The 23,831-nt window shown below is 46.8% G+C and overlaps 1 protein-coding gene across 3 annotated transcripts in view; it reads right to left on the bottom strand.

The window, feature by feature from the left end:
• Positions 1 to 3,360: 3,360 nt before the first annotated feature.
• The window catches only part of LOC129823204 (disco-interacting protein 2 homolog C-like), a 30,090-nt gene continuing 9,619 nt past the window's right edge, over positions 3,361 to 23,831 (bottom strand). For all 3 annotated transcript variants that reach the window (XM_055882055.1, XM_055882056.1, XM_055882057.1), the window contains exons 11-37: positions 23,570 to 23,693; positions 23,341 to 23,450; positions 23,023 to 23,125; positions 22,709 to 22,773; positions 22,523 to 22,616; positions 22,247 to 22,366; positions 22,039 to 22,153; positions 21,712 to 21,851; positions 21,444 to 21,580; positions 21,016 to 21,224; positions 20,750 to 20,864; positions 14,765 to 14,966; positions 12,606 to 12,706; positions 12,429 to 12,509; positions 12,195 to 12,318; positions 11,722 to 11,843; positions 11,199 to 11,310; positions 11,000 to 11,109; positions 10,678 to 10,808; positions 10,419 to 10,587; positions 9,528 to 9,698; positions 9,307 to 9,368; positions 9,164 to 9,221; positions 8,333 to 8,407; positions 8,048 to 8,222; positions 7,822 to 7,945; positions 3,361 to 7,636 (exon numbers count right to left, since the gene is read on the bottom strand). In XM_055882055.1, the coding sequence (XP_055738030.1) occupies positions 7,384 to 7,636; positions 7,822 to 7,945; positions 8,048 to 8,222; positions 8,333 to 8,407; positions 9,164 to 9,221; positions 9,307 to 9,368; positions 9,528 to 9,698; positions 10,419 to 10,587; positions 10,678 to 10,808; positions 11,000 to 11,109; positions 11,199 to 11,310; positions 11,722 to 11,843; positions 12,195 to 12,318; positions 12,429 to 12,509; positions 12,606 to 12,706; positions 14,765 to 14,966; positions 20,750 to 20,864; positions 21,016 to 21,224; positions 21,444 to 21,580; positions 21,712 to 21,851; positions 22,039 to 22,153; positions 22,247 to 22,366; positions 22,523 to 22,616; positions 22,709 to 22,773; positions 23,023 to 23,125; positions 23,341 to 23,450; positions 23,570 to 23,693 (3,402 nt within the window). In that variant the 3' untranslated portion in view covers positions 3,361 to 7,383. The remainder of the gene's footprint in view (positions 7,637 to 7,821; positions 7,946 to 8,047; positions 8,223 to 8,332; positions 8,408 to 9,163; positions 9,222 to 9,306; positions 9,369 to 9,527; positions 9,699 to 10,418; positions 10,588 to 10,677; positions 10,809 to 10,999; positions 11,110 to 11,198; positions 11,311 to 11,721; positions 11,844 to 12,194; positions 12,319 to 12,428; positions 12,510 to 12,605; positions 12,707 to 14,764; positions 14,967 to 20,749; positions 20,865 to 21,015; positions 21,225 to 21,443; positions 21,581 to 21,711; positions 21,852 to 22,038; positions 22,154 to 22,246; positions 22,367 to 22,522; positions 22,617 to 22,708; positions 22,774 to 23,022; positions 23,126 to 23,340; positions 23,451 to 23,569; positions 23,694 to 23,831) is intronic.

The raw sequence follows: 23,831 nt of genomic DNA, 5'->3' as shown, positions 1-23,831 counted from the left end.
GAGAACAGCATATAGTGAAAAGAGGAGAGGAGAGAACAGCATAGAGTGAAAAGAGGAGAAGAGAACAAGATAAAGTGAAAAGAGGAGGAGAGAACAGCATAGAGTGAAGAGGAGAGAACAGCATAGAGTGAAAAGAGGAGAAGAGAACAGGATAAAGTGAAAAGAGGAGGAGAGGAGAGAACAGCATAGAGTGAAGAGGAGAGAACAGCATAGAGTGAAAAGAGAAGAGAGAACAGCAGAGTGAAAAGAGGAGAGAACAGCATAGAGTGAAGAGGAGAGAACAGCATAGAGTAAAAAGAGAAGAGAGAACAGCAGAGTGAAAAGAGGAGAAGAGGAGAGAACAGCATAGAGTGAAAAGAGGAGAAGAGAGGAGATAACAGTATAGAGTGAAAAGAGGAGAAGAGAACAGGATAAAGTGAAAAGAGGAGAGGAGAGAACAGCATAGAGTGAAGAGGAGAGAACAGCATAGAGTGAAAAGAGAAGAGAGAACAGCATCGAGTGAAGAGGAGGAGAGAGAAGAGCAGAGTGAAAAGAGAAGAGAGAACAGCATAGAGTGAAAAGAGAAGAGAGAACAGCATAGAGTGAAGAGGAGAAGAGAGAACAGCATAGAGTGAAAAGAGAAGAGAGAACAGCATAGAGTGAAGAGGAGAAGAGAGAACAGCATAGAGTGAAAAGAGAAGAGAGAACCGCAGAGTGAAAAGAGAGGAGAGAACAGCATAGAGTGAAGAGAAGGGAGAACAGCATAGAGTGAAAAGATAAGAAGCGAGGAGAGAATAGCATAGAGTGAAAAGAGGAGAAGAGAGAACAGCATAGTGAAGAGGAGAAGAGATAACAGCATACAGTGAAAAGATAGGAAGAGAGGAGAGAAGAGCACAGAGTGAAGAGGAGAAGAGAGGAGAGAACAGTATAGAGTGAAAAGAGGAGAAGAGAGGAGAGAACAGTAAAGAGTGAAAAGAGGAGGAGAGGAGAGAACAGCATAGAGTGAGTAATAGAGTAAAAAGAGGAGAAGAGGAGAGAACAGCATAGAGTGAAGAGGAGAGAAGTGAGGAGAGAACAGCAGAGTGAAAAGAGAAGAGGAGAGAACAGCATAGAGTGAAGAGGAGAGACGAGAGAACAGCATATAGTGAAGAGGAGAGAAGAGAGAACAGCATAGAGTGAAGAGGAGAAGAGAACAGCATAGAGTGAAAAGAGAAGAGAGAACAGCATAGAGTGAAAAGAGAAGAGAGAACAGCATAGAGTGAAGAGAGAGAACAGCATAGAGTGAAAAGAGAGAACAGCATAGAGTGAAAAGAAAAGAGAGAACAGCATAGAGTGAAGAGGAGGAGAGAGAAGAGAGAACAGCATAGAGTGAAGAGGAGAAGAGAACAGCAGAGTGAAGAGGAGAGAACAGCATAGAGTGAAAAGATAAGAAGTGAGGAGAGAAGAGCGTAGAGTGAAAAGAGAAGAGAGAACAGCATAGAGTGAAGAGGAGGAGAGAGAACAGCATAGAGTGAAGAGGAGAGAGAACAGCATAGAGTGAAGGGGAGAAGAGAGAACAGCAGAGTGAAAAGAGAAGAGAGAACAGCATAGAGTGAAGAGGAGGAGAGAGAACAGCATAGAGTGAAGAGGAGGAGAGAGAACAGCATAGAGTGAAGAGGAGGAGAGAGAACAGCATAGAGTGAAGAGGAGAGAGAACAGCATAGAGTGAAGAGGAGGAGAGAGAACAGCATAGAGTGAAGAGGAGAAGAGAGAACAGCATAGAGTGAAGAGGAGGAGAGAGAACAGCAGAGTGAAAAGAGGAGAAGAGAACAGCATAGAATGAAGAGGAGAGAGAACAGCATATAATGAAGAGGAGAGAACAGCATAAAGTGAAGAGAACAGCATAGAGTGAAGAGGAGAGCATAAAGTGAAGAGAACAGCATAGAGTGAAGAGGAGAGAACAGCATAGAATGAAAAGAGGAGAGACGAGAGGATGAAATTCCAGTGATAAACTCATTCCAGCTGTGTTCTGTCTGCCTCACAGATCATTCAGTCATTTACGAGTTTAATGTGATGATGAAGAATGTCTTTATACCATAACAACATTCACATGGCTGAGAGCGAGAGATAGAGAGAAATAAAGAGAGAGATTCAGTCCTCACACAACCACTTCTGTCACATTAAGTCACTGGAAGGTTCGATTTAACAGCCTGAGATGGTCTTAAAGGAGTTGTGGTATTGTCCATGACAAGAGGGTGGGGAAAGGGAGTGAGAAAGAAAGAAAGAAAAGAGGGCAAGTGATAGTCTCAGATCTTTGAAAGTCCCTCATTTTTAACAGCTCATGTCATATCAACTCATACCCCAAAATGTTATTGACTCATCCTTGTAGTTGTGGCCAAAGCATAAATTAGAGACAACCCACCCGGTTTGGAAATATTTTGACGACGTTTCCTAATATATAACATCCATCAGATTGTCTGTTTTCACAGTTCTCCTCTTTCCTTTTCCCTATTTCCTTCTCTCTCATTGGTTGAGTATTGTACTGATGTACTGTATCTGGTACTGTACCGTATATTGGGAACTTCAGAGGAATAGTACGAATGTTAACCTTATTTGGACAAATTCATCTTCAGATGTGTTTGTCTGAGATCCGTTTGTGTGTGTTTTAAAGTGTGTGTGTGGGTCTGCGCCTCAGTACCAACATATTGATGTGTGACACACACACAGTTTCCTGTTATGACATGATAATGTAAATATGGGAACCCACTGATGCTCTGAGTAGCCTCTATTCAGTTCCTACTTGTCCGCTAGAGCAGTGGTTACTGTTGAAAGTTGTAATAGTAGAATGCAATTTCTAAATTGGGTAGTGCATCATCACTTCCTCTTGTCATGTCAGTCATTACACACCTTAGAGCTATTTATAACTTGTCAGAAATGTCCAGATCAACTAGCCCATGTCAGCTAATGTCTTTTAGCCCATAGATAGGTGTCATTTTTTAGTCAAACATCACATGAATACACATTAGACATGGCCAAATGTATAGAATTGCAAGATAATTTGCTTTAAATCTGCAAAATTGTATTTGTACCTCATGACAAAATGTGGAGAATTGCAGGAAATAAGCTTTAAACCTGCAAAATTCATTGGGGTGTTCCCCAATGCTGGAAGGGGGGCTCCAAGTGAAACATTTTGGGAACCCCTGCACTGGAAGCCCCCATTAGTGTTGAAAAATCTGTCCATAGAGTAGGGTTAGAAGTCAACCAAGATCTAAGGTCAGTTTAGCATTTCCACCCCCTACTGCTTCAGGTTAGGATTGGTGAAGGGAACTGATCGTAGAACACATGAAACTCCTTTCCCTCTCAGCTGAGCACAACTGAAAGCATGTGAACCAATAACAGCACACCAATCAAAGCACTTTATTGCACCGTATAGTGTGACATTGAGCCAATGGAAGGCTCTTATGAAAGTGTCCTTTTGATCTTTTCATCATGTGTACAAAACAGTCACACACACCTGTAACGTACAAAATCAACACTATTTACACACAATATATACATACGAACACGCACACACCGTGCAGTCTCTCTCACCTCTAGTTTCTGGACCAGGTTTAACCCTACCCACCAGACTCGTTTCTCTCCAACACACAGTCAGGGGCTGATAATGCCATCAACATTCTCCAGTACAGAATAACAAGCAAATAAATACACGTCATGATATGCATGTTTTTCATACATGGCATCATATTATAGCTCTCTGAGACAAAAGTAGCTGATGAATTAAATAAGAATGAAATGTGTTGTGTTTATAATGATCAAACTCAAAAGCTGAATGTTAACAAAGCATAAGGAGCACTAAAATGTTTTTCACAGAAAAGTTATAACTGATAACATGCATATAAGATGCCATAAGTAATAGCTTATGACTAACATATATATCAAATAAAAAAACTAAACTGTGTCTCTCTGTTAGAACACTTCACTGTGGGTGTCTCTTTGTTAGAACACTTCACTGTGGGTGTGTCTGTTAGAACACTTCACTGTGGGTGTGTCTCTGTTAGAACACTTCACTGTGGGTGTGTCTGTTAGAACACTTCACTGTGGGTGTGTCTCTGTTAGAACACTTCACTGTGGGTGTGTCTCTGTTAGAACACTTCACTGTGGGTGTGTCTGTTAGAACACTTCACTGTGGGTGTGTCTCTGTTAGAACACTTCACTGTGGGTGTGTCTCTGTTAGAACACTTCACTGTGGGTGTGTCTCTGTTAGAACACTTCACTGTGGGTGTGTCTCTGTTAGAACACTTCACTGTGGGTGTGTCTGTTAGAACACTTCACTGTGGGTGTGTCTCTGTTAGAACACTTCACTGTGGGTGTGTCTCTGTTAGAACACTTCACTGTGGGTGTGTCTGTTAGAACACTTCACTGTGGGTGTGTCTCTGTTAAAACACTTCACTGTGGGTGTGTCTCTGTTAGAACACTTCACTGTGGGTGTGTCTGTTAGAACACTTCACTGTGGGTGTGTCTCTGTTAGAACACTTCACTGTGGGTGTGTCTCTTTGTTAGAACACTTCACTGTGGGTGTGTCTCTCTGTTAGAACACTTCACTGTGGGTGTGTCTCTTTGTTAGAACACTTCACTGTGGGTGTGTCTCTGTTAGAACACTTCCCTGTGGGTGTGTCTCTTTGTTAGAACACTTCACTGTGGGTGTGTCTCTGTTAGAACACTTCCCTGTGGGTGTGTCTCTTTGTTAGAACACTTCACTGTGGGTGTGTCTCTGTTAGAACACTTCACTGTGGGTGTGTCTCTGTTAGAACACTTCACTGTGGGTGTGTCTCTGTTAGAACACTTCACTGTGGGTGTGTCTGTTAGAACACTTCACTGTGGGTGTGTCTCTCTGTTAGAACACTTCACTGTGGGTGTGTCTCTTTGTTAGAACACTTCACTGTGGGTGTGTCTCTGTGTTAGAACACTTCACTGTGGGTGTGTCTGTTAGAACACTTCACTGTGGGTGTGTCTCTGTTAGAACACTTCACTGTGGGTGTGTCTCTTTGTTAGAACACTTCACTGTGGGTGTCTCTGTTAGAACACTTCACTGTGGGTGTGTCTGTTAGAACACTTCACTGTGGGTGTGTCTGTTAGAACACTTCACTGTGGGTGTGTCTCTGTTAGAACACTTCACTGTGGGTGTGTCTCTGTTAGAACACTTCACTGTGGGTGTGTCTGTTAGAACACTTCACTGTGGGTGTGTCTCTGTTAGAACACTTCACTGTGGGTGTGTCTCTGTTAGAACACTTCACTGTGGGTGTGTCTGTTAGAACACTTCACTGTGGGTGTGTCTGTTAGAACACTTCCCTGTGGGTGTGTCTCTTTGTTAGAACACTTCACTGTGGGTGTGTCTCAGTTAGAACACTTCACTGTGGGTGTGTCTCTTAGAACACTTCACTGTGGGTGTGTCTCTGTTAGAACACTTCACTGTGGGTGTGTCTCTGTTAGAACACTTCACTGTGGGTGTGTCTCTGTTAGAACACTTCACTGTGGGTGTGTCTCTGTTAGAACACTTCACTGTGGGTGTGTCTCTGTTAGAACACTTCACTGTGGGTGTCTCTGTTAGAACCCTTCACTGTGGGTGTCTCTCTGTTAGAACAGTTCCCTGTGGGTGTGTCTCTGTTAGAACCCTTCACTGTGGGTGTGTCTGTTAGAACACTTCACTGTGGGTGTGTCTCTGTTAGAACACTTCACTGTGGGTGTGTCTGTTAGAACACTTCACTGTGGGTGTATCTCTGTTAGAACACTTCACTGTGGGTGTGTCTGTTAGAACACTTCACTGTGGGTGTGTCTCTTTGTTAGAACACTTCACTGTGGGTGTGTCTGTTAGAACACTTCACTGTGGGTGTGTCTCTGTTAAAACACTTCACTGTGGGTGTGTCTCTGTTAGAACACTTCACTGTGGGTGTATCTCTGTTAAAACACTTCACTGTGGGTGTGTCTCTGTTAGAACACTTCACTGTGGGTGTGTCTCTGTTAGAACACTTCACTGTGGGTGTGTCTGTTAGAACACTTCACTGTGGGTGTGTCTCTTTGTTAGAACACTTCACTGTGGGTGTGTCTGTTAGAACACTTCACTGTGGGTGTGTCTCTGTTAAAACACTTCACTGTGGGTGTGTCTCTGTTAGAACACTTCACTGTGGGTGTGTCTCTGTTAGAACACTTCACTGTGGGTGTGTCTCAAATTGCACCTCATTCCCTACATGGAGTCCTACTTGTCCTAAGTAGTGTACTATAAAGGAAACAGGAGGCCATTCAGAAAGCATTGTGTCTCTGGTCCAGAGCTCAGTTTTACAACTCTTTGCAACTACATTTTTCCTCTGCTACTTACTGGGCTCTCTGCTTAGCAGAATCACATATTACCATAATCATATGCGTACAATGTTTAAACAATGTGGGATAGAAACAATGGTTTACTTCTAACGGATTCACTTGGCATTTAAGAGTCAATGGGTTTCAGGAAAGAAATCGAGAATGTGATTCTGATAAGAGGATTGCTGCATTGCGCTCACACACACACACACACACACACACACACGCGCACACATGTACACAGGGTGTGGGTGGAGAGAGCTGTATAACAGGGCTAGTCCTCAGTGTGTTTTAGTTATCTCTCCATATAGATTATGTTTATATACAATATTTAAATTTATACACTAATCTGAACCCCCTGTCTTCTTCTGACAATATACTTTAATAACATTATTTTTAATGTGTATTTCATCAAGAAAACAGATATGTTCAGAGATATTTTCTCTCTCTCTCCTAACAACAACTACTAGTGGTCCAGTCAGTCATCCTGTCTATCGATACACAGTGTTCCCTTAAGGTTTTGTACAGTGACTTCCTGTCTATCGATACACAGTGTTCCCTTAAGGTTTTGTACAGTGACTTCCTGTCTATCGATACACAGTGTTCCCTTAAGGTTTTGTACAGTGACTTCCTGTCTATCGATACACAGTGTTCCCTTAAGGTTTTGTACAGTGACTTCCTGTCTATCGATACACAGTGTTCCCTTAAGGTTTTGTACAGTGACTTCCTGTCTATCGATACACAGTGTTCCCTTAAGGTTTTGTACAGTGACTTCCTGTCTATCGATACACAGTGTTCCCTTAAGGTTTTATACAGTGACTTCCTGTCTAGGTGTCAGGTTTAACCGGGGGTGCAGAAACAGCCATACCTTCACCACGGCACAACTAAAGGATCAGACAACTGGCACCACACCATATGACCATGTGCAGATTCAAAAATACAGTACGTCTTGATTTAAAATGAACACCAGCGATATACACGCACATATCCATACACACGCATGCTAACACACACATACACATACATCTCCCTCACTCAGGTCCACCCCCCCAGGATGGGGCGTCTGGGTTACATGTTATAAGCCACGTAGATGGGGTCGAGCTGGTCCTGTAGGAAGCCGTCCCGGAGGTGCATGCGCTGCTTCTCCCCGCGAGAGTTGATGGGGATCACCCCGATGTCCGTTACTACGACGACCCCAACGATGAGGTAATGCTCCTCCAGCACCGCCTTGGTCACCATGGGAACCAGGTCCAGGGCTTCCTGTTCCGAGCCTTCTAGTTCTATTACGACTACCAGCAGGTTAGTCCAGGGAAACACCGCACTGTGGCACACACACACACACACACACACACACACACACACACACACACACACACACACACACACACACACACACACACACACACACACACACACACACACACACGTAATTTACATCTATAGTGATTATACCTTAATTAAGAATTGAAATAGAAACAGCTATTTTAGGCGTGTATAGCGACGTACCACTCCATGATGTTCTTGTGCGTCCTGATGACGGAGGTCTCTATGTCTATAGGATGGTACCTCATCCCCCTCAGCTCCATGGCCTCCTCCAACGCGCCCACAACATACAGAGCATCATGTCTCTCTGGGGAGGAAACAGAGAGAAAGGGTGAGTGTGTGTGTTAGTGTGTGTGTGTGTGTGTGTATGTTTGTGTGTGTGTGTGTATGTTTGTGTGTGTGTGTATACCTCCGCTGGCATCGGTGAGTTCAGTACGTCGTAAGAAGCCCAGGTATCCGGTGCGAGCCCAGATGGTGGACGTGTCGCCGAAGCTGAGTCTGGAGGTGAAGTGATCAGACTGGAGGACCTCCTCTCCATAACCACTGTAATATCCACTGCCATTATGGGCACTGTGCACCCAGATCTAGAGAGGGGGAGAGACAGAGAATTGCATTTAAATCATCTTTATTGGGGCAACATAAAATCATGAAACAAGTTCATTAAATCAATTAGTGTGTATGTGTGTGTGCTGACCTCTCCTAGGTGGGAGTCTCCCAGGGGTCCCTTGGTCTCTGGGTTGGCGATGATGATGCGGACGCCAGGTAAGATCTGAAACAGTCACCATGGTTACGCTACAATGCTTCCATCCCCAGGTCCACATACGGCATTTACTGTAGCATATGAGGCATTCTGGTCAATGTGTAGAGAGCTGCATTCTGGTCAATGTGTAGAGAGCTGCATTCTGTTCAATGTGTAGAGAGCTGCATTCTGGTCAATGTGTAGAGAGCTGCATTCTGTTCAATGTGTAGAGAGCTGCATTCTGGTCAATGTGTAGAGAGCTGCATTCTGGTCAATGTGTAGAGAGCTGCATTCTGTTCAATGTGTAGAGAGCTGCATTCTGGTCAATGTGTAGAGAGCTGCATTCTGGTCAATGTGTAGAGAGCTGCATTCTGGTCAATGTGTAGAGAGCTGCATTCTGGTCAATGTGTAGAGAGCTGCATTCTGTTCAATGTGTAGAGAGCTGCATTCTGGTCAATGTGTAGAGAGCTGCATTCTGGTCAATGTGTAGAGAGCTGCATTCTGGTCAATGTGTAGAGAGCTGCATTCTGGTCAGTGTGTAGAGAGCTGCATTCTGGTCAATGTGTAGAGAGCTGCATTCTGGTCAATGTGTAGAGAGCTGCATTCTGGTCAATGTGTAGAGAGCTGCATTCTGGTCAATGTGTAGAGAGCTGCATTCTGGTCAATGTGTAGAGAGCTGCAGCCGAACCCCCCAGTGAACCACAGTCAGGAGAAAAGCTGAGTCTAAGGACTCTACAGTTATGAAGCTTTATGATTGTAAATGTTCAAACATGGCTCAGGACCCACCTTTCCTGACTCCATGAGAGGGAGACTGTGAGGAGAACCTCTCTCCACCAACCGCACCCTGAGAGAAACAAAAAACACTGTTATACAAGTTGATTGGATGATTGATCTGATTGGTTGTTTTTGTGATTGACCGGCAAACTTACCTATCATGCCGCAGAGCTCTCATGTCCACGTACACTGTAGTGGGATCCGGCCCAGAGGTGCCCTGTAACCAATCACAGCACAGAGTGACCATGTTATCACACACAAACAAACATGTACAGTACATAAACGCACGCACGCACGCACGCACGCACACACACACACACACACACACACACACACACACACACACACACACTCACACACACACACACACACCTACCTGTAGACAGATAGCCAGGTTGACCCTACAGCCGAATGCTGTGCTGACAGATCGGGGGTGCAGGCCCAGGTCTTTAAACAGCTTGGAGAAGGAGTGTGTTAGAGACATCCTGGGTCTCTCCTCTGCTACCACAACACACGCCCTCACACGGGACAGGTCCAGGCCCCGTGCCTGGAGAGGAAGAGGAGGGGGGGAGAGAGAGTGGGGTGAAGAGGAGGAGAGAGTGGGGTGAAGAGGAGGAGAGAATGGGGTAAAGAGGAGGAGAGAATGGGGTGAAGAGGAGGAGAGAATGGGGTGAAGAGGAGGAGAGAGTGGGGTGAAGAGGATGTGTGAGGGGTGAAGAGGAGGAGAGAGTGGGGTGAAGAGGAGGAGAGAATGGGGTGAAGAGGAGGAGAGAATGGGGTGAAGAGGAGGAGAGAATGGGGTGAAGAGGAGAGAATGGGGTGAAGAGGAGGAGAGAATGGGGTGAAGAGGAGGAGAGAATGGGGTGAAGAGGAGGAGAGAGTGGGGTGAAGAGAAGGAGGGATGGGGTGAAGAGAAAGGGGGGAAGAGAAGTGAGGGGAGGGTGTATTAACTTTAAATACACAACATTTCAATCGTTACCTCCCTCTCATCCTACTGATGGCTATATAAAGCTGTTGTTTGTTCCTGGATCTGTTCTCTATGTGTTTCTCTCAGTGAGTCAGCTCCTAGTTTCCATGGCAATTTCCATTGGTGAAAGTTAACCTCTTAAAATAAACTCAGCCTGTCGATCAGCGACCAATCAGACAACACCTCAGGCCACAAACACACTGTTTACTGAGTCAATTCAAAGAGCATTTGATTTAGTTCTCTCTGCGTATTTAGTTCTCTCTGCGTGTGAGATGTGTTTGTGTGTGTGTGTTTGTGTACCTTCAGTGCCTCTGTCTGCAGGCCCAGTCCTTTAGTGCAGAGCTCCATGACGCTGTAGGAACAGAAGGTGTCTCTGACTCGGAGCTGGCTGACAGCGAGCAGCCACAGGGCTGGGTTAGACTCCAACTCTACTGGGGGGATCAGGATCGACTGGTGGCCACTGTACACACTGGAGAGGTAGAGGTTAGAACGGGAAGTCAATTGTTGGACATTGAAACTGTTGTTTAACAGGTGTGTGTGTGTGTGTGTGTGTGTGTACCTGCAGAGACACCAGAGGACGAAGCCCAGGCCACAGTAGGGGTCAAGACAGATGGCTACCTCTCTGGAGGGATACAGTTCACACTGCAGCTTCACCGATCGACAGAACGCTCCCACTGCATTATGGGACATCTACACACACACACACACACACACACACACACACACACACACACACACACACACACACACACACACACACACACACACACACACACACACACACACACACACACACACACACACACGAAACATGTCAGACACTAGGCATAGCAAGGGATAGAGGTCATGGATGGAGGTCAGAGGTTAGGAGTTAATGTTACCTGTACTCCAGCCAGCATGCCAGTAGTGGACACACTGAAGTCCAGGTAGGCCAGGGCATCAGGGTTACAGGGCTTATATAGTGCTGGAGGCTTCTTCTTTGGCAGGTCATCTGAAAACACAGAATAATATTCAGTTATACACCAGTACAAACAACCAGCTAACAGCCTGACAGATACACTGCATGTGGTCAGAGCTGACCTGTGTCCAGGACGGGAGGCCAGTTCCTGATGTCCACTGTGGCGACCGCCTCCTTCGACCGCAGCAGCTTACAGATGACCGCTGTGGTCATCACACAGGCCGAACGACTGACCTAGAAGGACAGAAAGATGGATGAAGGGACAGAGAGATGGATGAAGGGACAGAGAGATGAAGAAGGGACAGAGAGATGGATGAAGGGACAGAGAGATGATGAAGGGACAGAGAGATGATGAAGGGACAGAGAGATGAAGAAGGGACAGAGAGATGATGAAGGGACAGAGAGATGAAGAAGGGACAGAGAGATGATGAAGGGACAGAGAGATGATGAAGGGACAGAGAGATGATGAAGGGACAGAGAGATGATGAAGGGACAGAGAGATGATGAAGGGACAGAGAGATTAAGAAGGGACAGAGAGATGATGAAGGGACAGAGAGATAGAATGCTACTACATCTTTATCCCCCTCTCTACCAGCTGACCGGGCAGTATTGACCCCTAGTTGACCTCAGTGTTTGACCTCTCACCTCTACGATCATCTTGACTGTGGGCAGTGTGGTTGAGATGTTCTGTGGGTGGGGCGGTCTGACCGTGATAGGAACACAGCCAGCGTAAAGGCAACCGTAGAACGCTGCGATCAAATCTATACCTGCAACACACAAAGGAGTGAGGAGTGTATTTAGGGGTACATGCTAACTGAGTGTGTGTTTGTGGGGGTACATGCTAACTGAGTGTGTGTGTGTGTGTGTGGGGGTACATGCTATGAGAGTGTAAGTGTGTGTGGGGGTACATGCTAACTGAGTGTGTGTTTGTGGGGGTACATGCTAAGTGAGTGTGTACGTGTGTATGTGGGGGTACAGGCTAACTGAGTGTGTGCGTGTGTGGGGGGGTACATGCTAACTGAGTGTGTGTTTGTGGGGGTACATGCTAAGTGAGTGTGTGTGTGGGGGGGTACATGCTAAGTGAGTGTGGGGGTACATGCTAAGTGAGTGTGTGTTACCTGGTGGGTAGACCAGTGCTATGTGGTCTCCCTCCTGTAGTCCTCCTCTCTCCAGCAGCAAAGCAGCAACTCTCTCCGCCCTCTTATGGAGCTGAAGACAGGTCAGAGAACTAGACACCAGCCCCTAGAGGGAGAGAGAGATAGAGAGAGCAATCATAACAGAATCCTTAAAAAAATCATAGTATGCGTGTGTGTGTGTGTGTGTGTGTGTGTGTGTGTGTGTGTGTGTGTTACCCGGGAGCTGAGCAGTGTGTAGAGGATGTGATCAGGCGTCGTCTGAGATCTCCACTGCAGCACCTCTGACAGGAACAGGAACTACAGGACACACGACAGGATATGATATCACAGACACCAACATAATAATAATCCATCTCAAGCCATCATTTCTGTGGCAATGGAATGACGTGTTACCTGGTCGTTGTCATCAGTCTGTCCCAGGTCTCTGCCGCTGGCCATAGCGATCCTCTTCCCAGACACCAGATTCCCCACCATCACAGAGGCAGGACCAATCTCTACAACACACACATACACACAGACACAAACAAGGTCAAGACGTGTCCAAAACGTTATTTGAATTAACAGTGACAGTTACAACAAGAAGGTTGAGGGATATAATAGCTAACTGTTCTTCAGGTTTCAGACAAGTGTGCTTATCATTGTTCACTAAATCAGCTCTGCTAAACACACGCACTCTTCTGTCTCTCTCTAGCTCCGTCTCTAGGTCCCTCTCACTCTATCTGTCTCTCTCTAGCTCCGTCTCTAGGTCCCTCTCACTCTCTCTGTCTCTCTCTAGCTCCGTCTCTAGGTCCCTCTCACTCTCTCTGTCTCTCTCTAGCTCCGTCTCTAGGTCCCTCTCACTCTCTCTGTCTCTCTCTAGCTCCGTCTCTAGGTCTCTCTCTCTCTCTCTGTCTCTCTCTAGCTCCGTCTCTAGGTCCCTCTCACTCTCTCTGTCTCTCTCTAGCTCCGTCTCTAGGTCCCTCTCACTCGCTCTGTCTCTCTCTAGCTCCGTCTCTAGGTCCCTCTCACTCTCTGTCTCTCTCTAGCTCCGTCTCTAGGTCCCTCTCACTCTCTCTGTCTCTCTCTAGCTCCGTCTCTAGGTCCCTCTCACTCTCTCTGTCTCTCTCTAGCTCCGTCTCTAGGTCCCTCTCACTCGCTCTGTCTCTCTCTAGCTCCGTCTCTAGGTCCCTCTCACTCGCTCTGTCTCTCTCTAGCTCCGTCTCTAGGTCCCTCTCACTCTCTCTGTCTCTCTCTAGCTCCGTCTCTAGGTCCCTCTCACTCGCTCTGTCTCTCTCTAGCTCCGTCTCTAGGTCCCTCTCACTCTCTCTGTCTCTCTCTAGCTCCGTCTCTAGGTCCCTCTCACTCTCTCTGTCTCTCTCTAGCTCCGTCTCTAGGTCCCTCTCTCTCTCTCTGTCTCTCTCTAGCTCCGTCTCTAGGTCCCTCTCACTCTCTCTGTCTCTCTCTAGCTCCGTCTCTAGGTCCCTCTCACTCTCTCTGTCTCTCTCTAGCTCCGTCTCTAGGTCCCTCTCACTCTTCTGTCTCTCTCTAGCTCCGTCTCTAGGTCCCTCTCACTCTCTCTGTCTCTCTCTAGCTCCGTCTCTAGGTCCCTCTCACTCTCTCTGTCTCTCTCTAGCTCCGTCTCTAGGTCCCTCTCACTCTCTCTGTCTCTCTCTAGCTCCGTCTCTAGGTCCCTCTCACTCTCTCTGTCTCTCTCTAGCTCCGTCTCTAGGTCCCTCTCACTCTCTCTGTCTCTCTCTAGCTCCGTCTCTAGGTCCCTCTCACTCTCTCTGTCTCTCTCTAGCTCCGTCTCTAGGTCCCTCTCTCTCTCTCTGTCTCTCTCTAGCTCCGTCTCTAGGTCCCTCTCACTCTTCTGTCTCTCTCTAGCTCCGTCTCTAGATCCCTCTCACTCTCTCTGTCTCTCTCTAGCTCCATCTCTAGGTCCCTCTCACTCTCTCTGTCTCTCTCTAGCTCCGTCTCTAGGTCCCTCTCACTCTCTCTGTCTCTCTCAAGCTCCGTCCCTAGGTCCCTCTCACTCTCTCTGTCTCTCTCAAGCTCCGTCTCTAGGTCCCTCTCACTCTCTCTGTCTCTCTCAAGCTGTCTCTAGGTCCCTCTCTCTCTCGCTCTCTCTGTGTCTCGGTCTCACTCTCTAGATCCCTCTCACTCTCTCTGTCTCTCTCTAGCTCCGCCTCTAGGTCCCTCTCACTCTCTCTGTCTCTCTCTAGCTCCGTCTCTAGGTCTCTCTCTCTCTCTCTGTCTCTCTCTAGCTCTGTCTCTAGGTCCCTCTCTCTCTCTAGATCCCTCTCACTCTCTCTGTCTCTCTCTAGCTCTGTCTCTAGGTCCCTCTCACTCTCTCTTCCTCTCTCTAGCTCTGTCTCTAGGTTCCTCTCTCTCTCTCTCTCTCTCTCTCTCTCTCTCTCTCTCTCTGTGTCTCGGTCTCTCTCACTCTCTCTCTCTCACTCACTCACTCACTCTCACTCCCTCTCTGCCTCTCTAGCTCTGTCTCTAGGTCTCTCTCTTTCTGTCCCTCTTTCTCTCACTGTGTCTCTCTCTCTCTTTTTCTCTGTCTGTCTCACCTGGTTGTTTCTGTCGTGGTTTGGGCAGGTTGGTAACACAGGTGTGAGGACACATGAGCACGTTACAGGGGTGCAGCCCACCCTCCAGGTAGAGCTGTTTGGTCTCAGACAGGTGTATACCCCCCAGGGGGGTCTTAGGGAGGGTGTTGGCTGGAACTAACCCCAGGCAGAACACACCCACACCATGGATACTGTCTATCGCCTGTCAATCACACACACACAGGGGAGGAGTCAAGAGATCATGAACAAAAAAAACTCTGCTGTCAGTTCAAAAGTAGTGAAAAAAAACAGATTACTGCAACGTTTTGACAGGTCTGTGATCTGGTTTCATTATGGTCCTACTGTGGTCGTGTTGAGGTGGTGTAACCTGCATTATGGTCCTACTGTGGTCGTGTTGAGGTAGTGTTACCTGCATTATGGTCGTACTGTGGTCGTGTTGAGGTGGTGTAACCTGCATTATGGTCCTACTGTGGTCGTGTTGAGGTAGTGTTACCTGCATTATGGTCGTACTGTGGTCGTGTTGAGGTGGTGTAACCTGCATTATGGTCGTACTGTGGTCGTGTTGAGGTAGTGTTACCTGCATTATGGTCGTGTTCAGGTGGTGTTACCTGCATTATGGTCGTACTGTGGTCGTGTTGAGGTGGTGTAACCTGCATTATGGTCGTACTGTGGTCGTGTTGAGGTAGTGTTACCTGCATTATGGTCGTGTTCAGGTGGTGTTACCTGCATTATGGTCGTACTGTGGTTGTGTTGAGGTAGTGTTACCTACATTATGGTCGTGTTGATGTGGTGTAATCTGCATTATGGTCATGTTGAGGTGGTGTAACCTGAATTATGGTCGTACTGTGGTCGTGTTGAGGTAGTGTTACCTGCATTATGGTCGTACTGTGGTTGTGTTGAGGTAGTGTTACCTGCATTATGGTCCTACTGTGGTCGTGTTGAGGTGGTGTAACCTGCATTATGGTCCTACTGTGGTCGTGTTGAGGTGGTGTAACCTGCATTATGGTCCTACTGTGGTCGTGTTGAGGTAGTGTTACCTGCATTATGGTCGTACTGTTGTCGTGTTGAGGTGGTGTTACCTGCATTATGGTCCTACTGTGGTCGTGTTGAGGTGGTGTAACCTGCATTATGGTCCTACTGTGGTCGTGTTGAGGTAGTGTTACCTGCATTATGGTCCTACTGTGGTCGTGTTGAGGTGGTGTAACCTGCATTATGGTCCTACTGTGGTCGTGTTGAGGTAGTGTTACCTGCATTATGGTCGTACTGTGGTCGTGTTGAGGTGGTGTTACCTGCATTATGGTCCTACTGTGGTCGTGTTGAGGTGGTGTAACCTGCATTATGGTCCTACTGTGCTCGTGTTGAGGTAGTGTTACCTGCATTATGGTCGTACTGTGGTCGTGTTGAGGTGGTGTTACCTGCATTATGGTCCTACTGTGGTCGTGTTGAGGTAGTGTTACCTGCATTATGGTCGTACTGTGGTCGTGTTGAGGTGGTGTTACCTGCATTATGGTCCTACTGTGGTCGTGTTGAGGTAGTGTTACCTGCATTATGGTCCTACTGTGGTCGTGTTGAGGTGGTGTAACCTGCATTATGGTCCTACTGTGGTCGTGTTGAGGTAATGTTACCTGCATTATGGTCGTACTGTGGTCGTGTTGAGGTAGTGTTACCTGCATTATGGTCGTGTTGAGGTAGTGTTACCTGCATTATGGTCGTGTTCAGGTGGTGTTACCTGCATTATGGTCGTACTGTGGTTGTGTTGAGGTAGTGTTACCTACATTATGGTCGTGTTGATGTGGTGTAACCTGCATTATGGTCATGTTGAGGTGGTGTAACCTGCATTATGGTCGTACTGTGGTCGTGTTGAGGTAGTGTTACCTGCATTATGGTCGTACTGTGGTCGTGTTGAGGTAGTGTTACCTGCATTATGGTCCTACTGTGGTCGTGTTGAGGTGGTGTAACCTGCATTATGGTCCTACTGTGGTCGTGTTGAGGTGGTGTAACCTGCATTATGGTCCTACTGTGGTCGTGTTGAGGTAGTGTTACCTGCATTATGGTCGTACTGTGGTCGTGTTGAGGTGGTGTTACCTGCATTATGGTCCTACTGTGGTCGTGTTGAGGTGGTGTAACCTGCATTATGGTCCTACTGTGGTCGTGTTGAGGTAGTGTTACCTGCATTATGGTCCTACTGTGGTCGTGTTGAGGTAGTGTTACCTACATTATGGTCGTGTTGAAGTGGTGTAACCTGCATTATGGTCGTACTGTGGACGTGTTGAGGTAGTGTTACCTGCATTATGGCCGTACTGTGGTCGTGTTGAGATAGTGTTACCTGCATTATTGTCGTACTGTGGTCGTGTTGAGGTAGTGTTACCTGCATTATGGTCGTACTGTGGTCGTGTTGAGGTAGTGTTACCTGCATTATGGTCCTACTGTGGTCGTGTTGAGGTGGTGTAACCTGCATTATGGTCCTACTGTGGTCGTGTTGAGGTAGTGTTACCTGCATTATGGTCCTACTGTGGTCGTGTTGAGGTAGTGTTACCTGCATTATGGTCCTACTGTGGTCGTGTTGAGGTGGTGTTGAGGTGGTGTAACCTGCATTATGGTCGTACTGTGGTCGTGTTGAGGTAGTGTTACCTGCATTATGGTCGTACTGTGGTCGTGTTGAGGTGGTGTTACCTGCATTATGGTCGTGTTCAGGTGGTGTTACCTACATTATGGTCGTGTTGAGGTAGTGTTACCTACATTATGGTCGTGTTCAGGTGGTGTTACCTACATTATGGTCGTACTGTGGTCGTGTTGAGGTGGTGAAACCTGCATTATGGTCATGTTGAGGTAGTGCTACCTACATTGTGGTCGTGTTGAGGTAGTGTTACCTACATTGTGGTCGTGTTGAGGTGGTGTTACCTGCATTATGGTCCTACTGTGGTCGTGTTGAGGTAGTGTTACCTACATTATGGTCGTACTGTGGTCGTGTTGAGGTAGTGTTACCTACATTATGGTCGTGCTGAGGTAGTGTTGAGGTGGTGTTACCTACATTATGGTCGTGTTGAGGTAGTGTTACCTACATTATGGTCGTGCTGAGGTAGTGTTGAGGTGGTGTTACCTACATTATGGTCGTGTTGAGGTAGTGTTACCTACATTATGGTCGTGTTGAGGTAGTGTTGAGGTGGTGTTACCTGCATTATGGTCGTACTCTGGTCGTGTTGAGGTAGTGTTACCTGCATTATGGTCGTACTGTGGTCGTGTTGAGGTGGTGTTACCTGCATTATGGTCGTGTTCAGGTGGTGTTACCTACATTATGGTCGTGTTGAGGTAGTGTTACCTACATTATGGTCGTGTTCAGGTGGTGTTACCTGCATTATGGTCGTACTGTGGTCGTGTTGAGGTGGTGATACCTGCATTATGGTCATGTTGAGGTAGTGTTACCTACATTGTGGTCGTGTTGAGGTAGTGTTACCTACATTGTGGTCGTGTTGAGGTAGTGTTACCTACATTGTGGTCGTGTTGAGGTAGTGTTACCTACATTATGGTCGTACTGTGGTCGTGTTGAGGTAGTGTTACCTGCATTATGGTCGTACTGTGGTTGTGTTGAGGTGGTGTTACCTACATTATGGTCGTGTTCAGGTGGTGTTACCTACATTATGGTCGAACTGTGGTCGTGTTCAGGTGGTGTTACCTGCATTATGGTCGTACTGTGGTTGTGTTGAGGTAGTGTTACCTGCATTATGGTCGTGTTGAGGTAGTGTTACCTACATTATGGTCGTGTTGAGGTAGTGTTACCTGCATTATGGTCGTACTGTAGTCGTGTTGAGGTGGTGTTACCTGCATTATGGTCGCACTGTATTCGTGTTGAGGTAGTGTTACCTGTATTGTGGTCGTGTTGATGCAGTGTTACCTACATTATGGTCGTACTGTGGTCGTGTTGCGGTGGTGTTACGTGCATTATGGTCGTACTGTGGTCGTGTTGAGGTGGTGTTACCTGCATTATGGTCGTACTGTGGTCGTGTTGAGGTAGTGTTACCTGCATTATGGTCGTACTGTAGTCGTGTTGAGGTAGTGTTACCTGCATTATGGTCGTGTTGAGGTAGTGTTACCTACATTATGGTCGTGTTGAGGTAGTGTTACCTGCATTATGGTCGTACTGTGGTTGTGTTAAGGTGGTGTTACCTGCATTATGGTCGTGTTGAGGTGGTGTTACCTACATTATGGTCGTGTTGAGGTGGTGTTACCTACATTGTGGTCGTGTTGAGGTAGTGTTACGTGCATTATGGTCGTACTGTGGTCGTGTTGAGGTGGTGATACCTGCATTATGGTCGTGTTGAGGTGGTGTTACCTACATTATGGTCGTGTTGAGGTGGTGTTACCTACATTATGGTCGTACTGTGGTCGTGTTGAGGTGGTGTTACCTACATTATGGTCGTGTTCAGGTGGTGTTACCCACATTATGGTCGTACTGTGGTCGTGTTGAGGTGGTGATACCTGCATTATGGTCATGTTGAGGTAGTGTTACCTACATTGTGGTCGTACTGTGGTCGTGTTGAGGTGGTGTTACCTGCATTATGGTCGTGTTGAGGTAGTGTTACCTGGATTATGGTCGTGTTGAGGTAGTGTTACCTACATTATGGTCGTGTTGAGGTAGTGTTACCTGCATTATGGTCGTACTGTAGTCATGTTGAGGTAGTGTTACCTGCATTATGGCCGTGTTGAGGTAGTGTTACCTACATTATGGTCGTGTTGAGGTAGTGTTACCTACATTATGGTCGTGTTGAGGTAGTGTTACCTACATTATGGTCGTGTTGAGGTAGTGTTACCTACATTATGGTCGTGTTGAGGTAGTGTTACCTACATGATGGTCGTGTTGAGGTAGTGTTACCTACATTATGGTCGTGTTGAGGTAGTGTTACCTACATTATGGTCGTGTTGAGGTAGTGTTACCTACATGATGGTCGTGTTGAGGTAGTGTTACCTACATTATGGTCGTGTTGAGGTAGTGTTAACTGCATTATGGTCGTACTGTGGTCGTGTTGAGGTGGTGTTACCTACATTATGGTCGTGTTGAGGTAGTGTTACCTGCATTATGGTCGTGTTGAGGTAGTGTTACCTACATTATGGTCGTGCTGAGGTAGTGTTACCTACACTATGGTCGTGCTGAGGTAGTGTTGAGGTGGTGTTACCTACATTATGGTCATGTTGAGGTAGTGTTACCTACATTATGGTCGTGTTGAGGTAGTGTTACCTACATTATGGTCGTACTGTGGTCGTGTTGAGGTAGTGTTACCTGCATTATGGTCGTACTGTGGTCGTGTTGAGGTAGTGTTACCTGCATTATGGTCGTACTGTGGTCGTGTTGAGGTAGTGTTACCTGCATTATGGTCGTACTATGGTCGTGTTGAGGTGGTGTTACCTGCATTATGGTCGTGTTCAGGTGGTGTTACCCACATTATGGTCGTACTGTAGTCGTGTTGAGGTGGTGATACCTGCATTATGGTCATGTTGAGGTAGTGTTACCTACATTGTGGTCGTGTTGAGGTAGTGTTACCTACATTATGGTCGTACTGTGGTCGTGTTGAGGTGGTGTTACCTGCATTATGGTCGTGTTGAGGTAGTGTTACCTGCATTATGGTCGTGTTGAGGTAGTGTTACCTGCATTATGGTCGTGTTGAGGTAGTGTTACCTACATTATGGTCGTGTTGAGGTAGTGTTACCTGCATTATGGTCGTACTGTAGTCTTGTTGAGGTAGTGTTACCTGCATTATGGTCGTACTGTAGTCGTGTTGAGGTAGTGTTACCTGCATTATGGTCGTACTGTAGTCGTGTTGAGGTGGTGTTACCTGCATTATGGTCGCACTGTAGTCGTGTTGAGGTAGTGTTACCTGCATTGTGGTCGTGTTGATGCAGTGTTACCTACATTATGGTCATACTGTGGTCGTGTTGCGGTGGTGTTACGTGCATTATGGTCATACTGTGGTCGTGTTGAGGTGGTTTTACCTGCAGCACACGGCTCATCCACTGGAAGCTGTCCTCCTCAGTAGAGTCTGGTCTCTGTTCTGCTACCACCACGATACGCTCATCACGCAGCACTGTCACACTGAACACTGCTATCCTGGAGCCACGTACAGACAGAAGGTTAGAGTTAGATGGTTATTAAGGTACTGTATATGTTCTGCTACCTTTTACATGCAAACTACAGAGGAGAATACTATTCCCTATGTAGGGCACTACTTTTGACCAGAACATGTGGCCCGGTTGCATACCTCCCCCTGTAGACGAATTTCATTGGCTCCACGGCCAGTGCGGTGGCTACGATGTCATCAGCGTTATGTCTGCGCCCGCTGACCATGATGAGGCCGTCCATCTTTCCGGAGATAAACACCAGACCGCCTGGACCCACAAAGCCCAGCAGCCCCGTACGCACAAACGCATACTCACTGACCAGGCCTCCACCTGAGGCTACAGGGAACACCTACACACACATATCATACACAAACATTATACACACATATTATAAACAAACACCCACACGTTATACACATATTGTACATGCACTCATACATTATACACACACACATTATATGTATTTTACACAATTTCTCATCTGCATGGTTAGGCAACACACACACACACACACACACACACACACACACACACACACACACACACACACACACACACGTCTCCTTACCTCAAAGGTGTTCTTGGTCATGCCTGTCAATCCATAGTAAGAGGTTCCCGTTGCGACAGAACACACACACAGCTCCCCGATCTCATCTGTCTTACACAGGAGAGGCACACCCTCTGGCTTCACCACACACACTACGGCTGGGGACAGAACACACACATTACACCTCACATTCACCCCTCACAAAACTGGAGCTGAAGAAGAGAGGAGGCTTAACACACACACACAGGTATGTACATGTACACGCACACACACAAACACAAACCCCTACCTCCAGGCATAACAGTGCCCACATCCTGCACAGTAAGGACTGACAATCGTTCCTCGGTGTCGACGCGGACCACACTGTAACTCAGACCCTGCATGGAGAGAACCCCTCGGCCTGGGGGCTGACTACTGTCCTCCACTGGCCTGGATCAGAGAGAAACAGGGAGAGAAAGGAAGAGCTATATCACACTATAACACATCTAAGCTAGTGCCCCTCAGCCACTTCACTTAGTGAGAATACTTTTCCATACCAACAAAATCTAAATGTTTAGTCTGTTACTCTAGGATCGACCAAGTGAGAATGCTGCTGATTATGATGATGTGTGTGCACCTCCTGATGGCAACGGTCAGGGCTTCAGGAGAGCTGGCACAGGGACAGATGACCTCTGATCTTAAGCCTTTACTCTGGAACACGTTGAGGAACGCATCACAGGACGAAATAGACCCTGAGGACGAGAGGAAAGAGGGATAAAGGAGGACAGGAGCGGAGAGGAGGGGAGGACAAGATAGATTGAGGTGGGAAGTAGAGTGATAGTTACAGGGGTTAGATCCGTCGGCGACCAGCAGCATACGGAGGGAACTCAGGCTGATGTCCTTCTGCTCTCTGTGGGCCACCAGAGCCCAGTGCATGTCCCTGGACTTTACACATGCTACCTTGGCTGGAGAGGGACACACACAGTGTTGACATCAGTTCTAACACAAAGTTGGCATCAAATACTGACTGAATGATTGACATATGACTTGATGAGAATATCTTATAGATTGACAGATGAATTGATTATAGAGTGGTTGATTGACAGGTTGGTGTGCCTGACCTTTGAAGTGGTAGACCTTCTGTATCCAGGACAACGGGTTGACCTTCATCAGAGAGTAGGGAACGCTGATCACATGCATCATGTTCATCACACTCTGGAGATGGGAGACACACATAACCTTCAACCTCTAACCCTTAACCCCTTATCATACTTTCCCTGCACCTGACCTCTAGTAGCTGGTCTTACCGTGAGGATGCCGTGCCACAGTCCCACATCCTTCTTAAAGTCTAGAACATTCACTATGGTCTCCGCTGCAGAGAGGAGAGGTAGAGGGGGTAGAAGAGAGGAGTGAGAGAGGGAGGGAGACAAAGAGAGGAGTGAGAGATTACCTGGCAGAGGGTGTGTCTGTGGGAGCGCACATGTGTGTGTGTGTGTGTGTGTGAGTGAGTGAGTGAGTGAGTGAGTGAGTGAGTGAGTGAGTGAGTGAGTGAGTGAGTGAGTGAGTGCGTGAGTGTGAGAGAGATAGAGACTGTCTGTTTGACTTAAAGTGAGTGTCTTACCTTCTGTGTAGCCACACGACTGTGTGAGGGATTGACAGTGAGTCAGCAGAGCGATCCTCATCACTGTCACGCCCAGGACACTCCCATCCTTACACGTTTTATACTGAGAGAGAGATAGAGAGAGAGAGAGAGAGAGAGAGAGAGAGAGAGAGAGAGAGAGAGAGAGAGAGAGAGAGAGAGAGAGAGAATGCAAGCGAAAATGTCTATGTGTAGAGTAAATAAAAAAAATATAAAAAAATGAAACGTAGCTTTTTCTAAAGAAATGTGTATTGAGTTGCATTAGAAGTTCTCCTTGTAACAGTAATGAATGTGCATTACCTCTATATATGCTGTGTCGCTGTTTGCATCTTTGATGTGAGGGAACCAGTCTCTGGGAGGCTTGGAGAGATGCTTCGACTCAGTCACAAACCACAGCAGCTTAGGCCACCCTAGAGAGACAGAGTGACAATCATTAGGCTGCCTTCATACACTGTCAAGGGTCTTGATTACTTTAACCTTTAAAAAAAATATATAGTATGTATAAACACATGCACACACATACACTTACCTCTGAACTGTGGTATCTCTCCTGTAGCGCTCTTGGGCAAGCCTTTATGGCAGGCATCACTGGTCAGCGCCACGGTAACCCCACAGCTTCCTAATAGGAACCCGATCTGCTGGCTGCCAGCATCCTATTGGACAAGATAGACACTTTTAAGTCCAAGACCAAAAAAATTCTATACATATATTTGATTGAATATGCTTCTTGATTATACAACAAAAGATACATGAATTCAATGAAATAAGTTGTTCCCCAGGGCTCAGTGCTC

Source organism: Salvelinus fontinalis, chromosome 25 (assembly GCF_029448725.1).
Source record: "Salvelinus fontinalis isolate EN_2023a chromosome 25, ASM2944872v1, whole genome shotgun sequence".
Taxonomy (NCBI): Eukaryota; Metazoa; Chordata; class Actinopteri; order Salmoniformes; family Salmonidae; genus Salvelinus; species Salvelinus fontinalis.
Note: the sequence above shows the minus strand (reverse complement) of the source record. Positions and strands in the feature narration are given on the sequence as shown.